We start from the raw sequence: 23962 nt of genomic DNA, 5'->3' as shown, positions 1-23962 counted from the left end.
ATGTCTCTCACTGTTTCTCTGCTGTTTCTGCTCTTCATCTCTGGTGAGTCAGAGCTGTCACTCCTCATCAGATATAATCTCCACTCTGTAGAGTTAGGAGTTTATTATTATATATCATCCTTTGTGATTGTTTTAAAAATGTCCTGTCTTTACTCCTCAAGATCTGACAAGACAAAAATAAAATCTTATTCATCATTTTAATCTGTATTACAGAAGCCAGTCCTTTCTTAGACGTTTAGTAACATAATCTTATCTCAGGTAAAACTCTACACCGCTCTAAAGAGGTCTGTCATTAAATACAGCTGTGTTCATTAAAAATGAAATACATTTTAAATTAGTTCTTAAGAGTGAAAATGTATGAAAAATAACGTGCTTAACTGAAGGTGTGAAATAGTTAAAATGTGACAGCACCCCCTGCTGTTTAATGGTGTAGTTCGCCAGTTTCCAATTTAGCTGTTCAACTTAATGCAAATGAACAATAACACAGTAATACAGCACTTTTCTATGGAATAAAATGGCACTCTGTTCGCACAGCTTTCCCTTTGTTTTCTTTGTTTTAAGAATCTAATGTTGTAGACGTTGTTTCTGTAACGGTTGGTTCTGGCGCTATGTCGTCTCTGGCCACTAGAGGGGGGTGCCGCACGGTCCCCGGAGCTAATCAGACTCAACGGCCCACCCTTGACCTGAGCTCTAATACACAGCCAGTAAACACTAGCGGGGTTTTTTTCGCACTTCCTCTCAACTTTTTCTCTCCTTGAGCTCTCGAGACTCTTTCTTGTCTGGAAACACAGACACACACTCAAACGGTACCTGTCTAGTGTGAGGGAAGACAGCGGTTCCTCTCTTCCTCAGATTTCTCCTGCTTATTTCTATTTTTCCTCAATACTTTCCATTAGTTTTATTTATTTTAGCCTTTTCCCAATAGGGTTTGCCAGTTATTTTGTTTTTAACTTTGTTACAGCCCTCCCTCCTGTTATTAATGACTTGAATTGTAGATCATTTTCTTGTCAGTGAGGTGGATTGGGTTTTGATACACGTGTCTCTTGTTTTTGTGTCTATTTCTTTTTTTTTTTTTTTTTTACTAAGTTTAAACTTTTCTGAGATATTTTACTCGTCTGTAATTCTCATTCCCTCACTTGAGCCTTAGATTTTATTCAGAAACTGTTGCTGTGTAAAAGCCTTAGTCCTGATAATTTGCAAAATTCTGTTTTGTTTTTGCAGCGGTTACTGAGAGAGAGTGGAGTGTGAATTACAGCCCTAAATCTGTCTGTGCTCTAAAGGGGTCAACAGTGACCATGGGCTGCACTTACAGATACCCAAGGGGTCACTCAGTCCAAAGTGCTTTTTGGACCAAACAGTGGCCTGCAAAGGGTGTAGAGCCTCCTGATCTGTTAAATGACCCAGAGTACAGAGACAGGGCTCAGTTCACTGGAGATAAACAACACAACTGCACCCTCAGACTGAGAGATGTGACAGAAAAGGACCAGAGTAAATACTACTTCAGATTTATAACAGATCAGACTGGAGGAAAGTATCAAGGTGCAGGTGGAGTTGATCTCTCTGTCACAGGTAAGATCCATCAGCAGAAATAAGACACTGTACTTCATTCACTGGTGAACAGGATTCCTCCAGCAGTTCTGTAAGAGAACTACCTCAGTCCTTCACACCACACCTGAGAAAAACACTGCTGAGTCCTGGAGGAGCATTTATTCAATTAATGTGAGGACAGCACTGTAATTATCTTTCTCTTGTTTACAGATCTGCAGGTGGAGGTTCCTGAGACAGTGACAGAGGGAGATAAAGTCACTCTCACATGTAAAACCTCCTGCAGTTTGACTGACAGTCCAACATTCACCTGGTACAAAAATGGACATGGTTTATCCTCCAGAACTGACCAGCTCCACCTGCAGTCGGTCAGCAGGGAGGATAAGGGCAGATATCACTGTGCTGTACAGGGTCTGAACTCTCCTGAGGTCACTCTGAATGTCAGATGTAAGTACAGACTCATTTCTTTCAGTCTCAGAAAATAAAGAAACTGAGGGTTGGTGCTGAACTGTAGCAGTAATTTCTCTTTAAACAATAATTAATCTATGAGTGAAAGACACAGTTACAGAAATTCTCCAGAGTTCACTGAAATATCTGCAGGAAGGAGCTTTAAACCTGAAAATGATGAACACAATGGAAAACAATAGTTTCTTTTCATTTTATACTTAGAAAATATTTGTATTAATTTTATTATTTGTGATTTTATCTTTATGTTTGATGATATTTGCAATAAATGACTCCAAAACTATGAGAACCGATGTAGATCAGGGTTGGGCAATCTTATCCACAAAGGGCCAGTGTGGCTGCTGTATTTGAGTCCATTCAGGCCAGAACACCCCTGATTTCACTGCTTTAAAGAGTTGGTCTCAGTAAAACATCTGATCATGTGACCTCCTGGTTGGTTTGAAAAAAAAACCATCAGCCACACCGGCCCTTTGCAGATAAGACTGCCCAGCCTAAGATTAATGTAATAATTAATATAGAGATTGTGGACCATTGCAGTGTTAATAATAATAATACTTCTGATAATGAGTAATGAGTCTTTCTACCTGCAGACGGTCCAAAGAGTGTCTCAGTGTCCATCCGTCCCTCTGGTGAAACAGTGGAGGACAGTTCAGTGACTCTGACCTGCAGCAGTGATGCTAATCCACCTGTGCAGAACTACACCTGGTTTAAAGAAGGTGAAACCTCACCTGTAGGATCTGGACACAGTTACAGTTTTACACTGAACTCCAGAAGCAGTGGATGGTACTACTGTTTCACTCAGAATGAACATGGGTCTAAAAAATCAGCTGCAGTTCCAGTCAGTATTGAAGGTATTTTAAAAAAAAGCATCATGTCTAATTGTTTACAAAAAGTCTGGTGGTTTTTGTTAGTAGCGCGTATGAAACATTTGCTCTGAATCCTGTCTACAGAAAGCTCTCTGATCCTGCATGTGGGGGTTGGAGTTGGAGTCTGTGGGGTTGTGGTGATTACTGCTGTTGTTTGTATGATGTGGTAAGAATGGACATGTGTTTTCTGATACATTTACATTCATTATGTCCGTGTTATTAATAACAAATAACTTTAAAACACAGAATAAGATATATTAACTATAAGATATATTAACTATAGCATTTCTAACATTTATAATGAATAATCACTAACGAATCGTACCAGTACATCACTCGCTTATTCCTAAAATCCAGTAGGAGGAAGAAGAAGAGTGTGAGGAACAGCGTAGTGGAGGATCATGATAATATCTACCAGGTGAGGTGTTTAAAGACAGCTGTTGGACTGAAGCAGCACAGTGCTGTGTTTCTGCTGCTGGAACTGATCAGATTAAACTCCTGAGGGGCTTGTTTCTCACCTGTTGAGCTGATGTAGTGAGTTAGAGCAGAGTAAACTCCACTTGTAAATGTACTGTACTGTTGTGGAGAAGTTGTGGTGTATAGTAAAAGTATTTCCTTACTTGACTTTAAATTGTGTTTTCGGCGATCTGATCACATGAGACTTCTGAAATTCAGACCTCACACTTCTCTATCTCAGGGCCGCAATGAGTTTATGATGACAATAGTAAAACAGAAAGAGATTTCTTCATGATCTGTACTCCTCTATAGTTCATTGGGGCTCATTACTGTGGACTGATGTGTCCCTGAATACTTCTGTAGGTAAAGTTATGATCTGAACATCCAGGATGCAGTTGAGAGCAGAATGAGAGAAGAACAGTTTCTTGTGCACGGTGGCTGCAGAATTTGTTTGGACAATTTATAATGTACTCTTTAGAGTACAGTAAAATAAATGTACAATACATATTTATGAAGATACTGTTGCTTCCAGGCTCTTTGTCTGTAATGTAAATGTACTTGTTGGTCAGTGAAATCTCCACCACAAGCTGTGCACAAGGAACATTTCATCAGGGTGTGGGAACATTGCAAGTTATACCTGTGAGTGGCCGAAATAAACTTTTTTCTTTGATAGTTTGAATGTTTTCTAACCCTTTTTATTTCCCAGAACTATGACCCTAAGGCTGGGCCCAACACATTTACAGCTCTTGAGCCCACGCCCAGATGTTCTAATAATATGTATAGCCCAGCTGCAGTAAGTGTTTCTTTAAAAACACTCCTTACTCAGACATTCAGATGAATGAAGAACTCATACACACCTCAAACCTCCTCTGCTTCATTCTGTCTCTCCCTCAAACAGACTGTCCATTCCAGTCCTTCTGATGATCTGTGCACAGCTCTGGATCCTCAGTCCCACTCTCCTGAGTACGAGAATCTAGCAGTGAGTCAGTCCACTTCTACTGAGGACTACTTTCTCATGATCCTCGTAGACAGTGTGGGGTGGTTTTGGATAAAGTTGACTGCATTTTTCTTTTCTTTCAGATGATCAGAATGTAAACCTGCTCAGATGGAAGATATCCCCCCATTGAATCACTCTAAGAGAGAGGCCTTAACTGGCCATGCTCCCTTCTATCTGTCCTCACTTCTACACACCTATACTCTGCTGCATGAACTCAGATCTGCTGATGATGGTCTTCTGACAATTCCTAGGTGCTCTCTTCTATGGGGAGCAGGTCTTTCAGCGCTGCTGCCCCCACACTTTGGAACTCCTTACCATCTTTCATACACTTTTCCTCCTCTCTTTCCTCCTTCAAAACTCAGCTAAAATCTTAGCTTCACTATCTCTCTCTCTCTCTCTCTGATTTTATTTTCTGTCTCAATTGTAAAGTGTCCTTGGGTATGTGAACAGTGTTATATTAGTGCAACTTATTATTATTATTATTATGAGAGAGAGAGAGAGAGAGAGAGAGATGCTGACTGATGCAGAGTATTATGTTTAAAACTGAAATATTTAAAATGTAATACAGGATGCCCCAAATGTAAGTAGACAGAAAAGAAAGGAAACACCTACATAAAAGACGGTGATCGAATTTCTGAAGCCAGCTGTGGGCGGAAGGGTTATTCATGGCCTAACAGACTGTACTCTTCCCTTACATCTTGTGTCTACTTACTTTAGGACACCCTGTAGTATAATCAGCTTATGTACATTGTTTTAGAGCTAGAGCTAATGTATCTTAATACTTGCATTCAATATTCTTGATATAGTTAAAGCTTTACTAGTTCTTTGGCTAATGTTGCTGTTTTTCTCTTAGTGTTTCATTGTAAACCATCAGAGTGAATTTGACTTGTTTTCATCAGATTCAGTAACATGTACAACACTGGTTAGGTTTTAAACAAATGTGGTTAGAAAAGCCTTAATCTAGTGGTTCCCAAATTCTAATCTGCAGTATCCCTTTTTTAGATGAGAATATTCATACAACAGAACTGTAACTTCCATCACATCTCAGTTAGGGAAATTTAGTTTGTACGGCTCTGTTCCTCTTCTGCTGAACTCCTCTCCTGAAATAAGAAGATAAATCCCAGACGTCATTGGTATGACCAGCCACAAAGCAGCAGAGACACTGTTAGTAAAAAACGTAATTCCTTTACTCATTAATATTAATGTGTAGAAGTAAGACAGAAAGTACAAACCTATCCAAATTCTACTTTAGTACATGTACTTGAGTATGTTTAATCCCAAAGGTACAACTGGAAACATCGTATTGGAGAGGGATGTGGTTAATGATCCAATGAAGGGCTGTTTCTCCCCTTCTAGTAGCTAGGTTTTCAAATTAACTAACTAACTAAATAAATAAATAAAACACCAGAGGCTTTGTGTCTACAGCCTGGAACTTCAACGCCTGCTAAACAAGTCAAATCCTGATTTTCCACACCATGCCATATGTAATCGTTTCTGCTGTTCTCCAAAGAAGCCATCAATTTGTTAAAAGGTTTAACCCACATTTAAACCTTTTATTTAAATTCTTAAATACCAATGGTGTTAAGGAAGAATGTTTTTTTGAACAGCTTTTCTATTGTTAGCTTATGTGTGATGTTAATACTATTTTTAATTTCTGAAATAAAAGTGGTTTCACGAGTAATGAACTGTGTACATATTTCATGCACATATTTCCATTTTAACTCACTGTAAAACCATATAAAACAATGCCTCAAAACACTCCTAACAGCTACAGCATTACATAACATCTTCACTTTAATTCTTGTTATAAGTACAGAAATTACATACATACAAGTTTGTACTTTAATATAATTCAGGAAATGACTTGTTTAAGGGTTATTTATTTTAAATGTTCTTGTAATCTTGCTGTTCTTTAAGCTGCATCCATCTCTCAAATACCTTGCCGATATTAACTTTGTTTTACTTTGTCTGTGGTCATGGAGCTTTTTAGAAGGACGTCAAGGGCCTTTAGGTTTAGTGGAAACTAATGTTATTGTTCTCTGTTCACTTGCTCACTTCTATGACTGCACATGCTGTGTTTGTGTTTGCTGTTGTGTGTCATACCTTACAGTAGCACTGCTGTCAGACACAAGTGAATGGACCGTTACACAATCACTTTAACACCAGTTATCGTTATATAAAATGAAACATGTTGAGGACTCTGTTCTAAGTGAAATCTGAGCAGAAGAGTAAGATGGATGAAGAGAAAGATGAGCTACTAGAGCTCCAGATCTCAGTCAGTGATGGACCTTATGGTGCAGTGGGAGTTGAATTCCTCTCTAAATTCCTCTAAATGTCAGTATATGACAAGAGCAGATGACAGCACCACCACACTGACCACAAGCTGAACTCACCACTGAGGCCTGAGTGTTCAGAGGTAAAGGAAGTTCCAATGAAAGAAAATAGATCTGTTCATCAGTCACTCAATATCTGTACAGACAGACGAGCAAGAAAGAGTAAAAAAACTGATTAAATAGATGTTCATCATCTCACTACTGCCTCAGTGTTCTACAATATTCAACAGATCTTTCAATGATGTTTTTGTGATCTCCAATTTTAATGAGAAAGAGTTTAGTCTATGTATAGTTCATAAGGAGGGACCAATAAAGTGAAGACAGGAAGAACATGTCACAGTGTGTATGAAAATAAGTCAGCAACACTTTACCCACATATAGTTTAACTCTATATTTTCTGTATTTGTTCTTTGTGTTGGAGAGATGAACGACGCTTAATGAAGGTAGGAAAAGACTCAGTGCTTTTGGAATCAGTAAAGAGTCATTAATTCATTGTTAATGGAAAGAGAAGTGAAGTGACTCTAATATTTGTGTTGTCTTTAGGTTCAGAAATGTAGGTTGACTATCGGTCCCTTGTGATCATTTCTACTCTAAAGCATCTACTGAGACGCACTGTTAGTGAAGTGCATGTATATAACAGAGGAAATGTAGCAGTGATATGAGAACTATAACCCCCTCTATTTAGACTAGTTTATGTCTGTTCATGTGGAATATGTCTGCTACTGCAACACTGCAGTTTCCTTCAGGATCCACAAAGTGTTCTCTCTATAACTGTAGAAACACTGCTATGTAACACACATCTAATGTTCAGTGCAGTAACAGTGTTTAACTCAGAGCTCTGTGTCTGCACTATGAACATGGTTCTGCAGATTTAGAGATGTTGCTGAGCCTTGAAAAAGTAATGTGTCATTTCTGATCATCCAGGTTTCACTGATGGTTTCACTCAGAATGTCTCTCACTGTTTCCCTGCTGTTTCTGCTCTTCATCTCTGGTGAGTCAGAGCTGTCACTCCTCATCAGATGTCAAGTCAAGTCAAGTCAAGAGAGTTTTATGGTCAATTCTGCATATGTACAGGACATACAAAGGATTGAATTTACGTTACTCTCCTCTCCAAGATGCAGTAACATTTAACAACAAATAGACTAAATTCAACCAAGCTAAGTATATAAATATATGAAAGTGTACAAACAGAAGACAAGTGCAGGACACACGATACCAGGAGCTCACTGATAGACATGAGTCAATGGGACACTGACTGAAGACAATAACCTGATTTGGAGGTAGGATAATGGATGTACAAGGCAGAGTAGACAATAGTGCAAGATAATCGTATAACAACTAAATAAAGTGAACAAGTGCATACCTATTGAAAAAGTCAGTTAGGGAGAGAGTAATGTAATCTCCACTCTGTAGAGTTAGGAGTTTATTATTATATATCATCCTTTGTGATTGTTTTAAAAATGTCCTGTCTTTACTCCTCAAGATCTGACAAGGTAATAATTAAATCTTATTCATCATTTTAATCTGTATTACAGAAGCCAGTCCTCTCTTAGATGTTTAGTAAACTTATCTGTCCTAACATAATCTTATCTCAGGTAAAACTCTACACCGCTCTAAAGAGGTCTGTCATTAAATACAGCTGTGTTCATTAAAAATAAAATACATTTTAAATGAGTTCTTAAGAGTGAAAATGTATGAAAAATAACGTGCTTAACTGAAGGTGTGAAATAGTTAAAATGTGACAGCACCCCCTGCTGTTTAATGGTGTAGTTCGCCAGTTTCCAATTTAGCTGTTCAACTTAATGCAAATGAACAATAACACAGTAATACAGCACTTTTCTATGGAATAAAATGGCACTCTGTTCGCACAGCTTTCCCTTTGTTTTCTTTGTTTTAAGAATCTAATGTTGTAGACGTTGTTTCTGTAACGGTTGGTTCTGGCGCTATGTCGTCTCTGGCCACTAGAGGGGGGTGCCGCACGGTCCCCGGAGCTAATCAGACTCAACGGCCCACCCTTGACCTGAGCTCTAATACACAGCCAGTAAACACTAGCGGGGTTTTTTTCGCACTTCCTCTCAACTTTTTCTCTCCTTGAGCTCTCGAGACTCTTTCTTGTCTGGAAACACAGACACACACTCAAACGGTACCTGTCTAGTGTGAGGGAAGACAGCGGTTCCTCTCTTCCTCAGATTTCTCCTGCTTATTTCTATTTTTCCTCAATACTTTCCATTAGTTTTATTTATTTTAGCCTTTTCCCAATAGGGCTTGCCAGTTATTTTGTTTTTAACTTTGTTACAGCCCTCCCTCCTGTTATTAATGACTTGAATTGTAGATCATTTTCTTGTCAGTGAGGTGGATTGGGTTTTGATACACGTGTCTCTTGTTTTTGTGTCTATTTCTTTTTATTTACTAAGTTTAAACTTTTCTGAGATATTTTACTCGTCTGTAATTCTCATTCCCTCACTTGAGTCTTAGATTTTATTCAGAAACTGTTGCTGTGTAAAAGCCTTAGTCCTGATAATTTGCAAAATTCTGTTTTGTTTTTGCAGCGGTTGCTGAGAGAGAGTGGAGTGTGAATTACAGCCCTAAATCTGTCTGTGCTCTAAAGGGGTCTACACTGACCATGGGCTGCACTTACAGATATCGAAAGGGTCACTCAGTCCAAAGTGCTTTTTGGACCAAACAGTGGCCTGTAAATGGTGTAGAGCCTCCTGATCTGTTAAATGACCCAGAGTACAGAGACAGGGTTCAGTTCACTGGAGATAAACAACACAACTGCACCCTCAGACTGAGAGATGTGACAGAAAAGGACCAGAGTAAATACTACTTCAGATTTATAACAGATCGGACTGGAGGAAAGTATCAAGGTGCAGGTGGAGTTGATCTCTCTGTCACAGGTAAGATCCATCAGCAGAAATAAGACACTGTACTTCATTCACTGGTGAACAGGATTCCTCCAGCAGTTCTGTAAGAGAACTACCTCAGTCCTTCACACCACACCTGAGAAAAACACTGCTTAATCCTGGAGGAGCATTTATTCAATTAATGTGAGGACAGCACTGTAATTATCTTTCTCTTGTTTACAGATCTGCAGGTGGAGGTTCCTGAGACAGTGACAGAGGGAGATAGAGTCACTCTCACATGTAAAACCTCCTGCAGTCTGACTGACAGTCCAACATTCACCTGGTACAAAAATGGACATGGTTTATCCTCCAGAACTGACCAGCTCCACCTGCAGTCGGTCAGCAGGGAGGATAAGGGCAGATATCACTGTGCTGTACAGGGTCTGAACTCTCCTGAGGTCACTCTGAATGTCAGATGTAAGTACAGACTCATTTCTTTCAGTCTCAGAAAATAAAGAAACTGTTTGGTCCTAGTCGTATGGTTCCTCTGTGTCGTATGCTTGTTTGCCATGTGCTATTCTTTGCTTGTTGTATCTTCACCTGTGAGAATCATTGGGTCAGGTGACCCAGTTCACGGATGTTTAGTGTAGTGTTTCCTTTTGTATTTATTAAATTCATGTTTAAATTATATAAGCCTATTGCTGAGACGTCTAATTTAAAAAATGTAAACCCTCATTATGCCATTATTACAAGGTCTAGCCACAAGGAATTTTCACATAATTACGTGTCATTTAAATGACATACTTGCAACATAATATCTCATAATAATAAGATAACTCATGATATTATGTTGTAATTATGACATAATATTCTGTCGTTTTTTACCCTGTCTGTGAGAAGTTTTGTTTTCTCCTTGTGTTTGCATTGGTTTCTTCCCACAGTCCCAAAACATGTTAGCCAGTGGACTGGCTGTGTGAAATTATCAGAACTGGCACCTTGTCCAGTTCCTCCTATATGTCCAGTGATTCCTGGCAGACACCATACCCCATGACCCTGAACATGATGAAGTGTTTACACATAATATAGAAGTGAATGAGTTGACATATTGGCATTTGTCAGGACATTTTCTTAAAGCTACGGTGCAACTATTTATTCCCATGTGTAATGTTTTACCTACAGACGGCCCAAAGAGTGTCTCAGTGTCCCTACGTCCCTCTGGTGAACCACTGGAGGACAGTTCAGTGACTCTGACCTGCAGCAGTGATGCTAATCCACCTCCAGAGTGTAACTGGTTTAAAGGAACATCATTTTTATCAAAAGGAGGGAACTACACAATGAACAGGATCCGCTCTGTGGACAGTGGAGAATACAAGTGCAAGTGCAGAAATAAACACGGAGAGAAATACTCTAAAGCCCTGACTCTGAATATTTTGTGTATGTTTTTTCACGTATGGTTCTCAATGGTTATATTTTCTACAGATGCTATGCTCTGTGTTGATCAGATCACCCACTGCTGTTATTCTCTGATGTGTAGATCCTCCAAAGAGTGTCTCAGTGTCCATCCGTTCCTCTGGTGAAACAGTGGAGGACAGTTCAGTGACTCTGACCTGCAGCAGTGATGCTAATCCACCTGTGCAGAACTACACCTGGTTTAAAGAAGGTGAAACCTCACCTGTAGGATCTGGACACAGTTACAGTTTTACACTGAACTCCAGAAGCAGTGGATGGTACTACTGTTTCACTCAGAATGAACATGGGTCTAAAAAATCAGCTGCAGTTCCAGTCAGTATTGAAGGTATTTTAAAAAAAAGCATCATGTCTAATTGTTTACAAAAAGTCTGGTGGTTTTTGTTAGTAGCGCGTATGAAACATTTGCTCTGAATCCTGTCTACAGAAAGCTCTCTGATCCTGTATATGGGGGTTGGAGTTGGAGTCTGTGGGGTTGTGGTGATTACCGCTGTTGTTTGTATGATGTGGTAAGAATGGACATGTGTTTTCTATTATATTTACATTCATTATGTCTGTGTTATAAATAACAAATATCTTTTAAACACATTCATTCATTCATTCATTCATTATCTGTAACCGCTTATCCAATTCAGGGTCGCGGTGAGTCCAGAGCCTACCTAGAATCATTGGGCGCCAGTCCTTCACAGGGCAACACAGACACACACACACATTCACTCACACCTACGGACACCCTTTTGAGTTGCTAATCCACCTACTAACGTGTGTTTTTGGACTGTGGGAGGAAACCGGAGCACCCGGAGGAAACCCACACGGACACAGGGAGAACACACCAACTCCTCACAGACAGTCACCTGGAGCGGGAATCGAACCAACAACCTCCAGGCCCCTGGAGCTGAATATCTTTTAAACACAGAATAAGATATATTAACTATAGCATTTCTAGCATTTATAATGAATAATCACTAATGAATCACGCCAGTACATCACTCAATTCTTTCTAAAATCCAGTAGGAGGAAGAAGAAGAGTGTGAGGAACAGCGTGGTGGAGGATCATGATAATATCTACCAGGTGAGGTGTTTAAAGACAGCTGTTGGACTGAAGCAGCACAGTGCTGTGTTTCTGCTGCTGGAACTGATCTGATTAAACTCCTGAGGGGCTTGTTTCTCACCTGTTGAGCTGATGTAGTGAGTTAGAGCAGAGTAAACTCCACTTGTAAATGTACTGTACTGTTGTGGAGAAGTTGTGGTGTATAGTAAAGGTCTTTCCTTACTTGACTTTAAATTGTGTTTTCGGCGATCCGATCACATGAGACTTCTGAAATTCAGACCTCACACTTCTCTATCTCAGGGCCGCAATGAGTTTATGATGACAATAGTAAAACAGAAAGAGATTTCTTCATGATCTGTACTCCTCTATAGTTCATTGGGGCTCATTACTGTGGACTGATGTGTCCCTGAATACTTCTGTAGGTAAAGTTATGATCTGAACATCCAGGATGCAGTTGAGAGCAGAATGAGAGAAGAACAGTTTCTTGTGCACGGTGGCTGCAGAATTTGTTTAGACAATTTATAATGTACTCTTTAGAGTACAGTAAAATAAATGTACAATACATAATTATGAAGATACTGTTGCTTCCAGGCTCTTTGTCTGTAATGTAAATGTACTTGTTGGTCAGTGAAATCTCCACCACAAGCTGTGCACAAGCAACGTTTCATCAGGGTGTGGGAACATTGCAAGTTATACCTGTGAGTGGCCGAAATAAACTTTTTTCTTTGGTAGTTTGAATGTTTTCTAACCCTTTTTATTTCCCAGAACTATGACCCTAAGGCTGGGCCCAACACATTTACAGCTCTTGAGCCCATGGCCAGATCTTCTAATAATATGTATAGCCCAGCTGCAGTAAGTGTTTCTTTAAAAACACTCCTTACTCAGACATTCAGATGAATGAAGAACTCATACACACCTCAAACCTCCTCTGCTTCATTCTGTCTCTCCCTCAAACAGACTGTCCATTCCAGTCCTTCTGATGATCTGTGCACAGCTCTGGATCCTCAGTCCCGCTCTCCTGAGTACGAGAATCTAGCAGTGAGTCAGTCCACTTCTACTGAGGACTACTTTCTCATGATCCTCGTAGACAGTGTGGGGTGGTTTTGGATAAAGTTGACTGCATGTTTCTTTTCTTTCAGATGATCAGAATGTAAACCTGCTCAGATGGAAGATATCCCCCCATTGAATCAGCCTACGAGAGAGGCCTTAACTGGCCATGCTCCCTTCTATCTGTCCTCACTTCTACACACCTATACTCTGCTGCATAAACTCAGACCTGCTGATGATGGTCTTCTGACAATTCCTAGATGCTCTATTCTATGGGGAGCAGGTCTTTCAGCGCTGCTGCCCCCACACTTTGGAACTCCTTACCATCTTCCATACACTTTTCCTCCTCTCGTTCCTCCTTCAAAACTCAGCTAAAATCTTAGCTTTTCTTTCTCTCTCTCTCTCTCTCTGATTTTATTTTCCGTCTCAATTGTAAAGTGTCCTTGGGTATGTGAACAGTGTTATATTAGTGCAACTTATTATTATTATTATTATGAGAGAGAGAGAGAGAGAGAGAGAGAGATGCTGACTGATGCAGAGTATTATGTTTAAAACTGAAATATTTAAACTGTTATACAGAATGCCCCAAATGTAAGTAGACAGAAAAGAAAGGAAACACCCACATAAAAGATGGTGATCGAATTTCTGAAGCCAGCTGTGTGGGTAAGGGTTAATCATAGCCTAACAGAGTGTACTCTTCCCTTACATGTTGTGTCTACTTATTTTAGGACACCCTGTAGTATAATCAGCTTATGTACATTGTTTTAGAGCTAGAGCTAATGTATCTTAATACTTGCATTCAATATTCTTGATATAGTTAAAGCTTTACTAGTTCTTTGGCTAATGTTGCTGTTTTTCTCTTAGTGTTTCATTGTAAACTTTCAGAGTGAATTTGACTTGTTTTCATCAGATTCAGTAACATGTACAACACTGGTTAGGTTTTAAACAAATGTGGTTAGAAAAGCCTTAATCTAGTGGTTCCCAAATTCTAATCTGCAGTATCCTTTTTTTTAGATGAGAATATAAATATAAAACAGAACTGTAACTTCCATCACATCTCAGTTAGGGAAATTTAGTTTGTACGGCTCTGTTCCTCTTCTGCTGAACTCCTCTCCTGAAATAAGAAGATAAATCCCAGACGTCATTGGTATGACCAGCCACAAAGCAGCAGAGACACTGTTAGTAAAAAATGTAATTCCTTTACTCATTAATATTAATGTGTAGAAGTAAGACAGAAAGTACAAACCTATCCAAATTCTACTTTAGTACATGTACTTGAGTATGTTTAATACCAAAGATACAACTGGAAACATCGTATTGGAGAGGGATGTAGTTAATGCTTCACTGAAGGGCTGTTTCTCCACTTCTAGTAGCTAGGTTTTCAAGTTAACTAACTAACTTACTAGCTAACTAAGTGTGACGGATCGTATGTGGTCACGGCTTCCAAGTAAAATACCCCTCTCTACTGGATTAAAGGCACATACACACGCTCTCGCCCAATCTGGAAAACAGTATAAATTTTATTAAAATCTTGAAGGTGGGATGGTGACTGCAGATCATTTATGCAGCAGCATGGAAAACAGACTGCTGCTTAGCCAACAGCACATATATGGATTTACACACAGTTTTTAACAAAATAATACCAATAAAACAATACATTTTTACTGTCTCTGCGATATTTGTATGTACTAAATGACTTAAGTATTTGCATATTTAACAATCTTCACTAAATTTAACAACAACAACAAAAAAAATATATGATCATATTTATAAGAATATACCTGGAAAAGAGTATAAATTGTATTAAAATATTCAAGGTGGCATGGTGACTGCAGATCATTTCATGCTGAGCAAATAAACAAATTTTTCTTATTTAAAAAAAAAAAATCACCAGAGAAAAATAGCGGGAAAATAGAACCTCGCATTTGCCTTACTCAAATCTCGACAAAAATAAGCTCCCAACTATGAGGTAAAACGCTGCATTCTCAGTGAAATTACTAACTAAGCTATATTATATATAATATATATATACTGAAATATTTATGTTAAGTACACAAAAAAGAAAAGAAACACCCATGTAACAGATGGTGATCCAATTTTAGAAAGAAGTTGTGTGGGAAAGGGAACCACGGCCTAAACATCTTTGCTTACATCTTGTGTCTAAAATTGATTTCCCAGTATTTTTTGTGTGTGTTTCCTTTGTTTTCTGTCTTCTTGCTTTAGGACAGTCTGTAGTATAAACAGCTTAAGTACATTGTTTAAGAGCTAGAGCGAACATATCCAAATCTGCTTTTTTTCAATGGTTAAAACTCAGTGGTTAATTTTGCTATTATTCTCTTTTTGTTTTTACAATGAAATTTCTGAAAGAATTTTCTCAAAGAACTACTCATGTACTAAGTATCCGGAGTACTTCGACTGAAAATTCCGTCATATCTCAGCACAGGAAATTCAGTTTGTATGACTCTATTCCTTTTCTGCTGAACTCCTGGGCTGAAAAAAGATGTTAAATCCCAGACATCAATGGTGTGACCAACCACAAAGCAGCAAAGACACTGTCAGAAAAAAAATTGAGTCCTTTACCCATTAATATTTAAATGTAGAGGTAAAGCAGAAAGTGAATTCCACTTGAGTATATGTACTTGAGAATTTTTAAGAAGTAAACACCTTACATTGCCTGTCAGCAGTGGCCAGGCCTAGTTACACTTCCTAAGCTACAACTGGACAAGATTGTATTGATGGAAGGGTTTGGTTAAAGATTTATTGAAGTGTAATTTCTCTCCCTTGTTATTAGCGTCTGTACCTTACCCCAGAGATTAAAGTATTTTGGGGTTTTGTGGGTATTTACTGGTTTTCAGGTACAAAAAAAAAATAAAAAAATAAAAAAAAAAGCAGAGGGAGTGTAGTGTCCACACCCTGAGCCCTCAACGCCTGCTTAAACAAAGTCAAATTATGATATTTCTATTTGATATAACCATATCTGCTGTTCTTCAAAGTAGCCATCAAGTTGTAAAAATGCTTTAAAACACTTTATTTAAATACTCCAGTACCAATTGTGTTTTAAAGGAGGACTATGCTTTGAATAGCATTTCTGTTGTTAGCTTGTAAGTGATTTTAATGCTTTTTTAAGTTCTGAAATAAAAGTGGCTAGACAAAAAAAAAAATCAACTGTGTACATGTACATTTATTTTTTTTAAACATATCACAGAGTTCAGACCTTGCAAACATTGACCAACCATAATGTAATTATCACCATAATGGTATGTCCCCCTTAACCATAATGACCACTTTCTTGTTTCCACACACAATATACAGGTACATCTCAATAAATTAGAATATCATCTAAAAAGTTAATTTATTTCAGAAATTCAATTCAAAAAGTGAAACTCAGATTCATTACAAACAGAGTGATCTATTTCAAGCATTTATTTATTTTAATGTTGATGATTATAGCCTGCAACCAATGAAATCCCAAAAGTCATCTCAGAAAATTAGAATATTATATAAGACCATGTTAAAAATGAATTTTATTACAGAAATGTTGGCCGACTGATACGTATGTGCAGTCAGAACTCCTTTTGCATGAAATACTGCATCAATGCAGTGTGGCGTGGAGGCGATCAACCTGTAGCACTGCTGAGGTGTTATTTCTTTGGAACTTGAATTTCATTGGAACTTGATTGGGACTGCTTATCCACCATCTGGACTATCCTGCGTTACAAACTTTCATCAGTTTTTCTCTTCTGTCCACATCGAGGGAGCTGTGCCATTGCTTGTAAACTTCTTGATTATGTTGCACACTGTGGATCATCAAATGAACATCAAGATCTCTGAAGATCGACTTGTAACCTTGAGATTGTTGATATTTTTCCACAATTTTGGTTCAAGTCTTCAGACAGTTGTCCTCTTTCTGTTATCCATGCTTAGTGTGGCACACACAATGCAAAGATTAAGTCAATTTTTTTCCTTTTCATCTGGTTTCAGGTGAGATTTTTATTTTGCCCACACCTGTTACTTCCGACAGGTGAGTTTAAACAAGCATCACTTGCTAGAATCAAAGCTATTCACTGTTGTAAACTTGTCTTCTGGTGGTTTCAAAATGAAGAGAGGAGACCAATGTGGATATAATGCTGTTTATTACGTGCTCTGGATCCATAATTAAGTCTGATCTGGTCTCAGACTGATCTAATGGTCTGTGAGAGTCACACATCTTTATACTCCATTTTGCAACCTTACACATGGATTGATCACTATCTAAATAGAATCTGAAAACAGGAGGAAACTGTCATAAACAACCCTAAACATCATCTGAATTCATGGTCATAAAATTAATCATCTTGTCTAACAGACTGAGCTTATCACATGAGGTGAGCTTAGGGAGCGTGTTATCTCCAAACCAGTCCAAATGCCAGGAGAAATGGTACAATTCAAATAAAAGAAAAAACAATTTACAACATTACCCACAATTTTTAAATGGTCGCAATCATTTGGTTCAGCCCATTTTTGGAGTTTTGCATGAAATTTTATAAATTTTGTCTTTTATTTTCTTTTTTATTGTTGCAATGCAACACAAAGGAAATAAACATGTGTATAACAAATCGTGTTTAATTGCAATATATATATATATATATAAACTTTATGAACTTATGTATATATAACATTTTCTGGCCTGCTTAATTCCGTTGTGTTGGTGTCAATCTTCTGGTTAATTCTGCTATGTTAAGGAAATAGCATCATTCAATGATCTTGATTATGAACTTCTTATCTGATTTAAAAAGATAATCATATGTAAATGTTTGTAAATGGCCCTTAATACTGGATGAGCAGGTGTTCAGAAAAGTATTAGCTATATAAATAGTATGGTGTTGTATCAGGAAAAAAACCTTTCTGTTCCTAACAGATTTCATAGGAAGAAATATAGTGTTATGTCGCTATGACAACTTAAAAAAAATTAAGCTGTTCGGAAATGGAGAGTGTGGGTTTTTAAGTGTAGCAATCACTTCCTTTTTTTCTTAAATAAAAAAGGTGGTCACAGCATCAGTTTATCACCAGTTCTAAGTTATAAGTGATATATGAGCAGAAGGGAAAGATGGATGAAGAGTCAGATGAGTTACTAGAGCTCCAGATCTCAGTCAGTGATGGACCTTATGGAGCAGTGGGAGTAGATAGACTCTATAAATTCCTCTAGATGGCGGTATAAGCCAACAGTAGAGGACATCACCACCACACTGACCACAAGAGCGCAGGTGTTTGAGTGTTCAGAAAAAAAGGAAATTCTAGGCAAATTTAGAAATAGAGCTGTTGATCATCTGACATTGTTCAATCTCTATACAGACAGATGAGGAGAAAAGAGTAAATTCACTGATTAAATAGATGTTCATAATCTCACTACTGCCTTAGTATTCTACAATATTCAACAGTTATTTGAATATTCAGTTTTTTGTAACGCCCTGTCCCTTTAAATTTATTATTTAAAGTTATTGCAAATAATATGGATGGGGCCCTGGGTTCTATAATTATATTCTGCCGTCACTAGGATGTACCTGGTGGCGAGATTCAAGGGTTTGGCCCTATAATCAGTATGGTGTGTCCAATGAATAAACACAGCAAGTCAATATCAACAATAACACTTTCAAAAATGATCAAACTTAAAAAGTATGTACTACTATTTTCTACTAAACAAATATTTATTGATGTAATTTTAAGGTTTACTTGAAAACTCCAATATTCAATAATTTTCTTAAAGGGTTCATTTCAAGTTATCTGTATACCTCTCAGAAGTTTTCAATACACCAAGTTTCATGTGATCATCAGCGAATGACACAGTCTTTATACCTTAAAATAACTCTAGGTACCTCCTGAACATGCCCAACAAAGACACTTGAACCAAGCAGAGATATTATCATCAAACAAATCTCTCTCTCAAACCCAAAAAAAATCCATCAGGCTTGGGGAATTACAAATGCGAATTAAGCCTCATGAACACAATCAACGATAATAAAAGAACCCAATCTATGGCGACACTACACCCAAGACTCTTAGTCTTGACCCTCGTTGCAGGCCTGTTTCGATGCTTGAGAATGGTGTGGCCAGAAAGAGAGAGCAAAAGAAAAGAGAAAAAAGAGAGTAGCGCTACGGTACCCCCAATACACAGGGTCTCTCTCTCGTTTCTTGGTCCTTGCTCTCTCGCAGTTTCTCACTCCGTCGAACACGCACTGGTGGCATCGCGTTCTCTTTCGCTAAACCCAGTCAAGCTCTCAGTTAGTCACGCCGACTAAACCAGTTCCCTTTCGGCACGGTAGTGTAACGGACCACTCGCGCTCCAGCTCGCCTGAGTGTTACTTAGTTACACCTGCACCTCATAAGCCACACAGTCCTTTATGTTTCCTCTCTCCCCTGCGAAGTATTGCCCCTTACATGCGTTTAACTAAACTGTCTAATGTTCCTCTCTGTCTTCTGGTATTTCGCCCTCTGCTTTTCCCCTCAGGACCCGTCATTCGCCTGGCCCCTCGGATAATCTCTGGACTCTGCTTTCCCGGTGTGACCCACGCTTTCCCTGACTACGCTTACAGGAATAAACCCGTCTGGACAGTACACGTCTCTGCGATCCACTTAATACTCTTTACAAATAAAACTCCTGCGACTGGATCCTTGAGTTTCTCTGTTTTTCTTTGGACGTTGCAGGTAGTAGTCTCTCGTTAGCAAACGTTCTCCGTCGCCACGCAGCAGTCTCTCTAAATACAAAAGTGCTTTAACTCGTCTGACTTCCACAGCTAAACAGTGTCTCAGGCAACAAACTCTGTTCACCATGCACTCCGAGCTCACTAACTCTCGAACTGAAGGCTATTTACTCAAAAGTACACTGCAATGCTGTTACTACGAGACTTACAAGTTGTTCAGCAGACACTTTCTGCAAATATTAAGACAATTTTACTCCAAAAACCTCGAAATAAAACCACTGAACTACACCCGTGCTTCTGTCGTCTGTTCTTTTTTCTTTTCCCGTGCACATTCCCGTTTTCTTTCCCACCTTTCCTCTAGGAGCTAATCACAAGAGCCAAGGAAACCAAAACTCAAATCTATCCAATAAGGACGAACCCAAAAGAACATTGACACCCACATAAAGTTAGATTGCACCAAGCACATGTTAGTTCTGTACATCCCAAACAAACTTCAGACTTAATTTTTTCAGAACTATATATTCATTTCAATTAACCCTTTGTTTGCTTCCCTTCTGAAAACACCTGTTTCCTGTTACTTTATATTTACATTTACAGCAAAAACACAAACTGTAAAACATAATCTTTCTTTTTTAATTCTTCCAAGGGCTACATTTTTATAATCTACAATTTCCAGTCAGATACTTTAATCTATGTCTAGTTTACACTGGAATAAGGAAGGATAAGTGCAGTAAAACAGGAAGAACAAAGTAAAAGTTAGAAACTTCATTTGTTCTTTGTGTTGAAGAGATGAACGACGCTTAATGAAGGTAGGAAAAGACTCCAAAAAGTGTTTTTGGAATCAGTAACTATAACCCCCTCTATTTAGACTAGTTTATGTCTGTTCATGTGGAATATGTCTGCTACTGCAACGCTGCAGTTTCCTTCAGGATCCACACAGTGTTCTCTCTATAACTGTAGAAACACTGCTATGTAACACACATCTAATGTTCAGTGCAGTAACAGCGTTTAACTCAGAGCTCTGTGTCTGCACTATGAACATGGTTCTGCAGATTTAGAGATGTTGCTGAGCCTTGAAAAAGTAATGTGTCATTTCTGATCATCCAGGTTTCACTGATGGTTTCACTCAGAATGTCTCTCACTGTTTCTCTGCTGTTTCTGCTCTTCATCTCTGGTGAGTCAGAGCTGTCACTCCTCATCAGATATTGTATTTTATATGAGTGCTTCAAGTAATCCCAACTGAAATATTAGTAATATTAGTATAAACATTACTGGAGTTTACGGCCCTTGAGAGGAAGACATCTAATTAATGGGGGGGGGGGGGGGTCACATTGGTCATGGTCACATGCAGTGGCATCAGGCAGTGAGTGGTTCCTGGCATGTTACATATTTGTTACTGCTAAACAGTTTATGCTGCAACAACATTTTGAGGTTTACACCAATTAAAAAATTAAAAATGAAGTGTGCTAAATTTGTAAGCAATGAAAAAGAGTGAGCTTGGATTTTGTAACAAATTTGTTCCTCTCTCCTTACATAGACAATGGAGGCAGAATCTGATCTCAGTGGTGTTTAGACATTCATTCATTCATTCATTATCTGTAACCCTTATCCAGTTCAGGGTCGCTGTGTGTCCAGAGCCTACCTGGAATCATTGGGAGCAAGGCAGGGATACACCCTGGAGGGGGCGCCAGTCCTTCACAGGGCAACACACACACAATCATATATTCACTCACACACTCACACCTACGGACACTTTTGAGTTTCCTATCCACCTACTAGCGTGTGTTTTTGGAGTGTGGAAACCGGAGCACCTGGAAAATAGCCATGCAGACACAGGGAGACCACACCACACTCCTCACAGACAGTCACCCAGAGCGGGACTTGAACCAACAACCTCCAGGTCCCTGGAGCTGTGTGACTGCGACACTACCTGCTGCACCACCATGTCGCCCGGTGTTTAGACAGTAGTGTTTTATTTAGAAATGAAGCATTTTAATACAAGGAATTAGTGATGTGTCGTCGCGAACGAACCGGTTCTTGTAAGTGAACGATGAGAGCCGGTTCCCATCTAAGACCAAGCCATTTTTTTCTAAGGCTTGTCATTCAACCAATCAGAGAACAACAAGCAAAGGTACAAATCAGCGAAGGGTTATACCCCCAAGCAGGGAGAGGAGGGGTGGGTGGCATTTACCCCTCCCCTCCCTGCTTGGTGGTGTGTGCAGTGCTCGCACATGGCAAACACAAACAGGAGGAAAATGAAAAGGGAGAGCCGGAGGGAGAAAAATGACCGAAAGGAAAAGAAGCAGTATTTGGCTGCACTTTAAAAATCATGATAATGCAACGGCAGAATGTGTCATTTGCAAGACCACAATATCTTTTCGAGCAGGCTCCACTAACAATCTTCATAGGCATTTGAGAACGATACATCCAGCAGTTCATCTAGAAGAAAGGCAGGCTAGCATGCCAACACCTGTCAAGGTACATGTCAAGGAACAGCAACACAGAGCTCCATAAACCGTTTTGTGACAAATACATTGACACCAGCAAGACGAGCCAAAATTGATGAAAAGTTGGCCATAATGATTGCACAAGACTTCCAACCCTTTTCAATTGTAGAGGAGAGGGGATTTAAAGGTTACTCAGAAGCTCTTAATCCAGCATATGTACTACCAAGCAGAAAGACGCTCTCCCAAAAAATTTTTCCAAGATTGTATGAAAGAGAATATTCAGTACTACAAGAAAGAGTTAAAAAAGCAACAGCTGTATGTCTTACTACTGATTGCTGGACTGCAAGGACAACCACATCATTCATGTCTGTGAAAAACTAGCCACAGAAAAACTTAAATCCACACAGCACCAGATGGGTTTCCCTGAACTAAGACTCCTAAACCTAAACAAGACTGCATAACAAGGTGGAATTCAACCTTTTATATGCTGAGACGACTTCTGGAGAGCAAAGATGCTGTCATTTCGACCCTGGCCCTCTCGAGTGCCCCAGTTGACGCACCCAGACAAGAAGAATGGGGACTTGTCCAAGAGATGTCATTTTGGAGTCGAGTTCCATTTTGGAACCCTTCGAGCAAGTCACTGTGGAGATCAGCTCTGAAAGGTAAATTATATATATATATATATATATATTTCTTTTTTTTTTTTTTTTTTTTAATATATACTGTAGTGTGTAAATTTTATGGTGTGTTTACATACAAAATTGGACATACATGTTTAATACTGAACAGGAATAACTTGGCAATATCAAAATAAGCACATAACAAATGTGAATGTCAAATTATATTGGTAAAATTATTGTTATAAGCTGTGTCATAAGGAATCTCTAGATGCAAGACCAACAAATGTAGCAACAGATTATATTAGATTTAGTAATAATACTTTTTTGTTTCTTTTTCAGTTATGTGACTGCCTCCAAAATGCTTCTACTGTGCAGGGGTCTGCAAAAAATAACTGCCGACCGCCAAACACAAGCAACTAATGAGAGTGTCATTGAGATGGTGGCTGCACTCTGCACCTCTATGGACAGAAGGTTTCACAGAATGGAGTACAACATTGTTCTCTCTGAAGCTACTGTACTGGACCCAAGGTTCAAAAGGCTGGCCTTTAATGATGATAGAGCAGTTGATGAGGCACTGCAGAGAGTAACAGCAGCAGGAACTAGATCCACTTCAGTTAGCACTTTCCAACCAGGCCAACCAGAAGGCCAAGAAGAAGGAGGAGCAAGGGCAGAAGTGGAGCAACAGATATCTGCTGTTTGGAAACTATTTGATGCAAGAGCCACAGAGGACACTGCAAGAAGAGTTCCCTCAGTAGATGCAATGCTGGAAGTACGGTCTTATCTTGAGGAGCCTCTTATTCCAAGAACAGAAGACCCACTGAGCTGGTGGCATTCAAAGGCCTCAGTTTACCCATGGCTAGTCAAGGTGATGGCAGGGCAACTGTGTATTGTAGCGGCATCAGTACCCTCTGAAAGAATCTTTTCAAAAACTGGGCAGATAATAACAGAGAGAAGAAACCGGATCAGCCCCTCCAAGCTGAGATACTTGGTTTTCCTGAATGCCAATCTGCCTTCCAAAAAATAGTTGAAGAAAATGTTAAATCAGTTAAATGTTTGTTGACAGTTGTGGTTGTTTTGCCATTGAATACTGCTGTTTTGCACTTTGTTTTTGTTTATTTTATTACCCAGAAATGGATGATTATTTAATT

At 38.9% G+C, this 23962-nt stretch overlaps 2 protein-coding genes across 2 annotated transcripts in view; both read left to right on the top strand.

Moving 5' to 3' along the window:
• Positions 1-4686, top strand: LOC136677743 (B-cell receptor CD22-like). The gene is made up of 9 exons (XM_066655348.1): positions 1-43; positions 1222-1569; positions 1759-1992; positions 2601-2861; positions 2961-3042; positions 3234-3294; positions 4039-4125; positions 4231-4311; positions 4413-4686. Exons 1-9 carry the CDS (start codon positions 1-3, stop codon positions 4425-4427), a joined length of 1212 nt encoding a protein of 403 aa, XP_066511445.1. The 3' UTR covers positions 4428-4686.
• Positions 4687-6562: 1876 nt separating this feature from the next.
• Positions 6563-23962, top strand: part of LOC136677734 (B-cell receptor CD22-like) — a 50512-nt gene continuing 33112 nt past the window's right edge. The window contains exons 1-5 of the mRNA XM_066655335.1: positions 6563-6623; positions 9212-9559; positions 9749-9982; positions 10685-10939; positions 11040-11201. Coding sequence (XP_066511432.1) covers positions 6563-6623; positions 9212-9559; positions 9749-9982; positions 10685-10939; positions 11040-11201 — 1060 coding nt within the window. The remainder of the gene's footprint in view (positions 6624-9211; positions 9560-9748; positions 9983-10684; positions 10940-11039; positions 11202-23962) is intronic.

This window comes from Hoplias malabaricus, chromosome 2 (genome assembly GCF_029633855.1).
Source record: "Hoplias malabaricus isolate fHopMal1 chromosome 2, fHopMal1.hap1, whole genome shotgun sequence".
Classification (NCBI taxonomy): domain Eukaryota; kingdom Metazoa; phylum Chordata; class Actinopteri; order Characiformes; family Erythrinidae; genus Hoplias; species Hoplias malabaricus.
The sequence above is the reverse complement of the archived record's forward strand: the minus strand, read 5'-3'. Positions and strand labels throughout refer to the sequence as shown.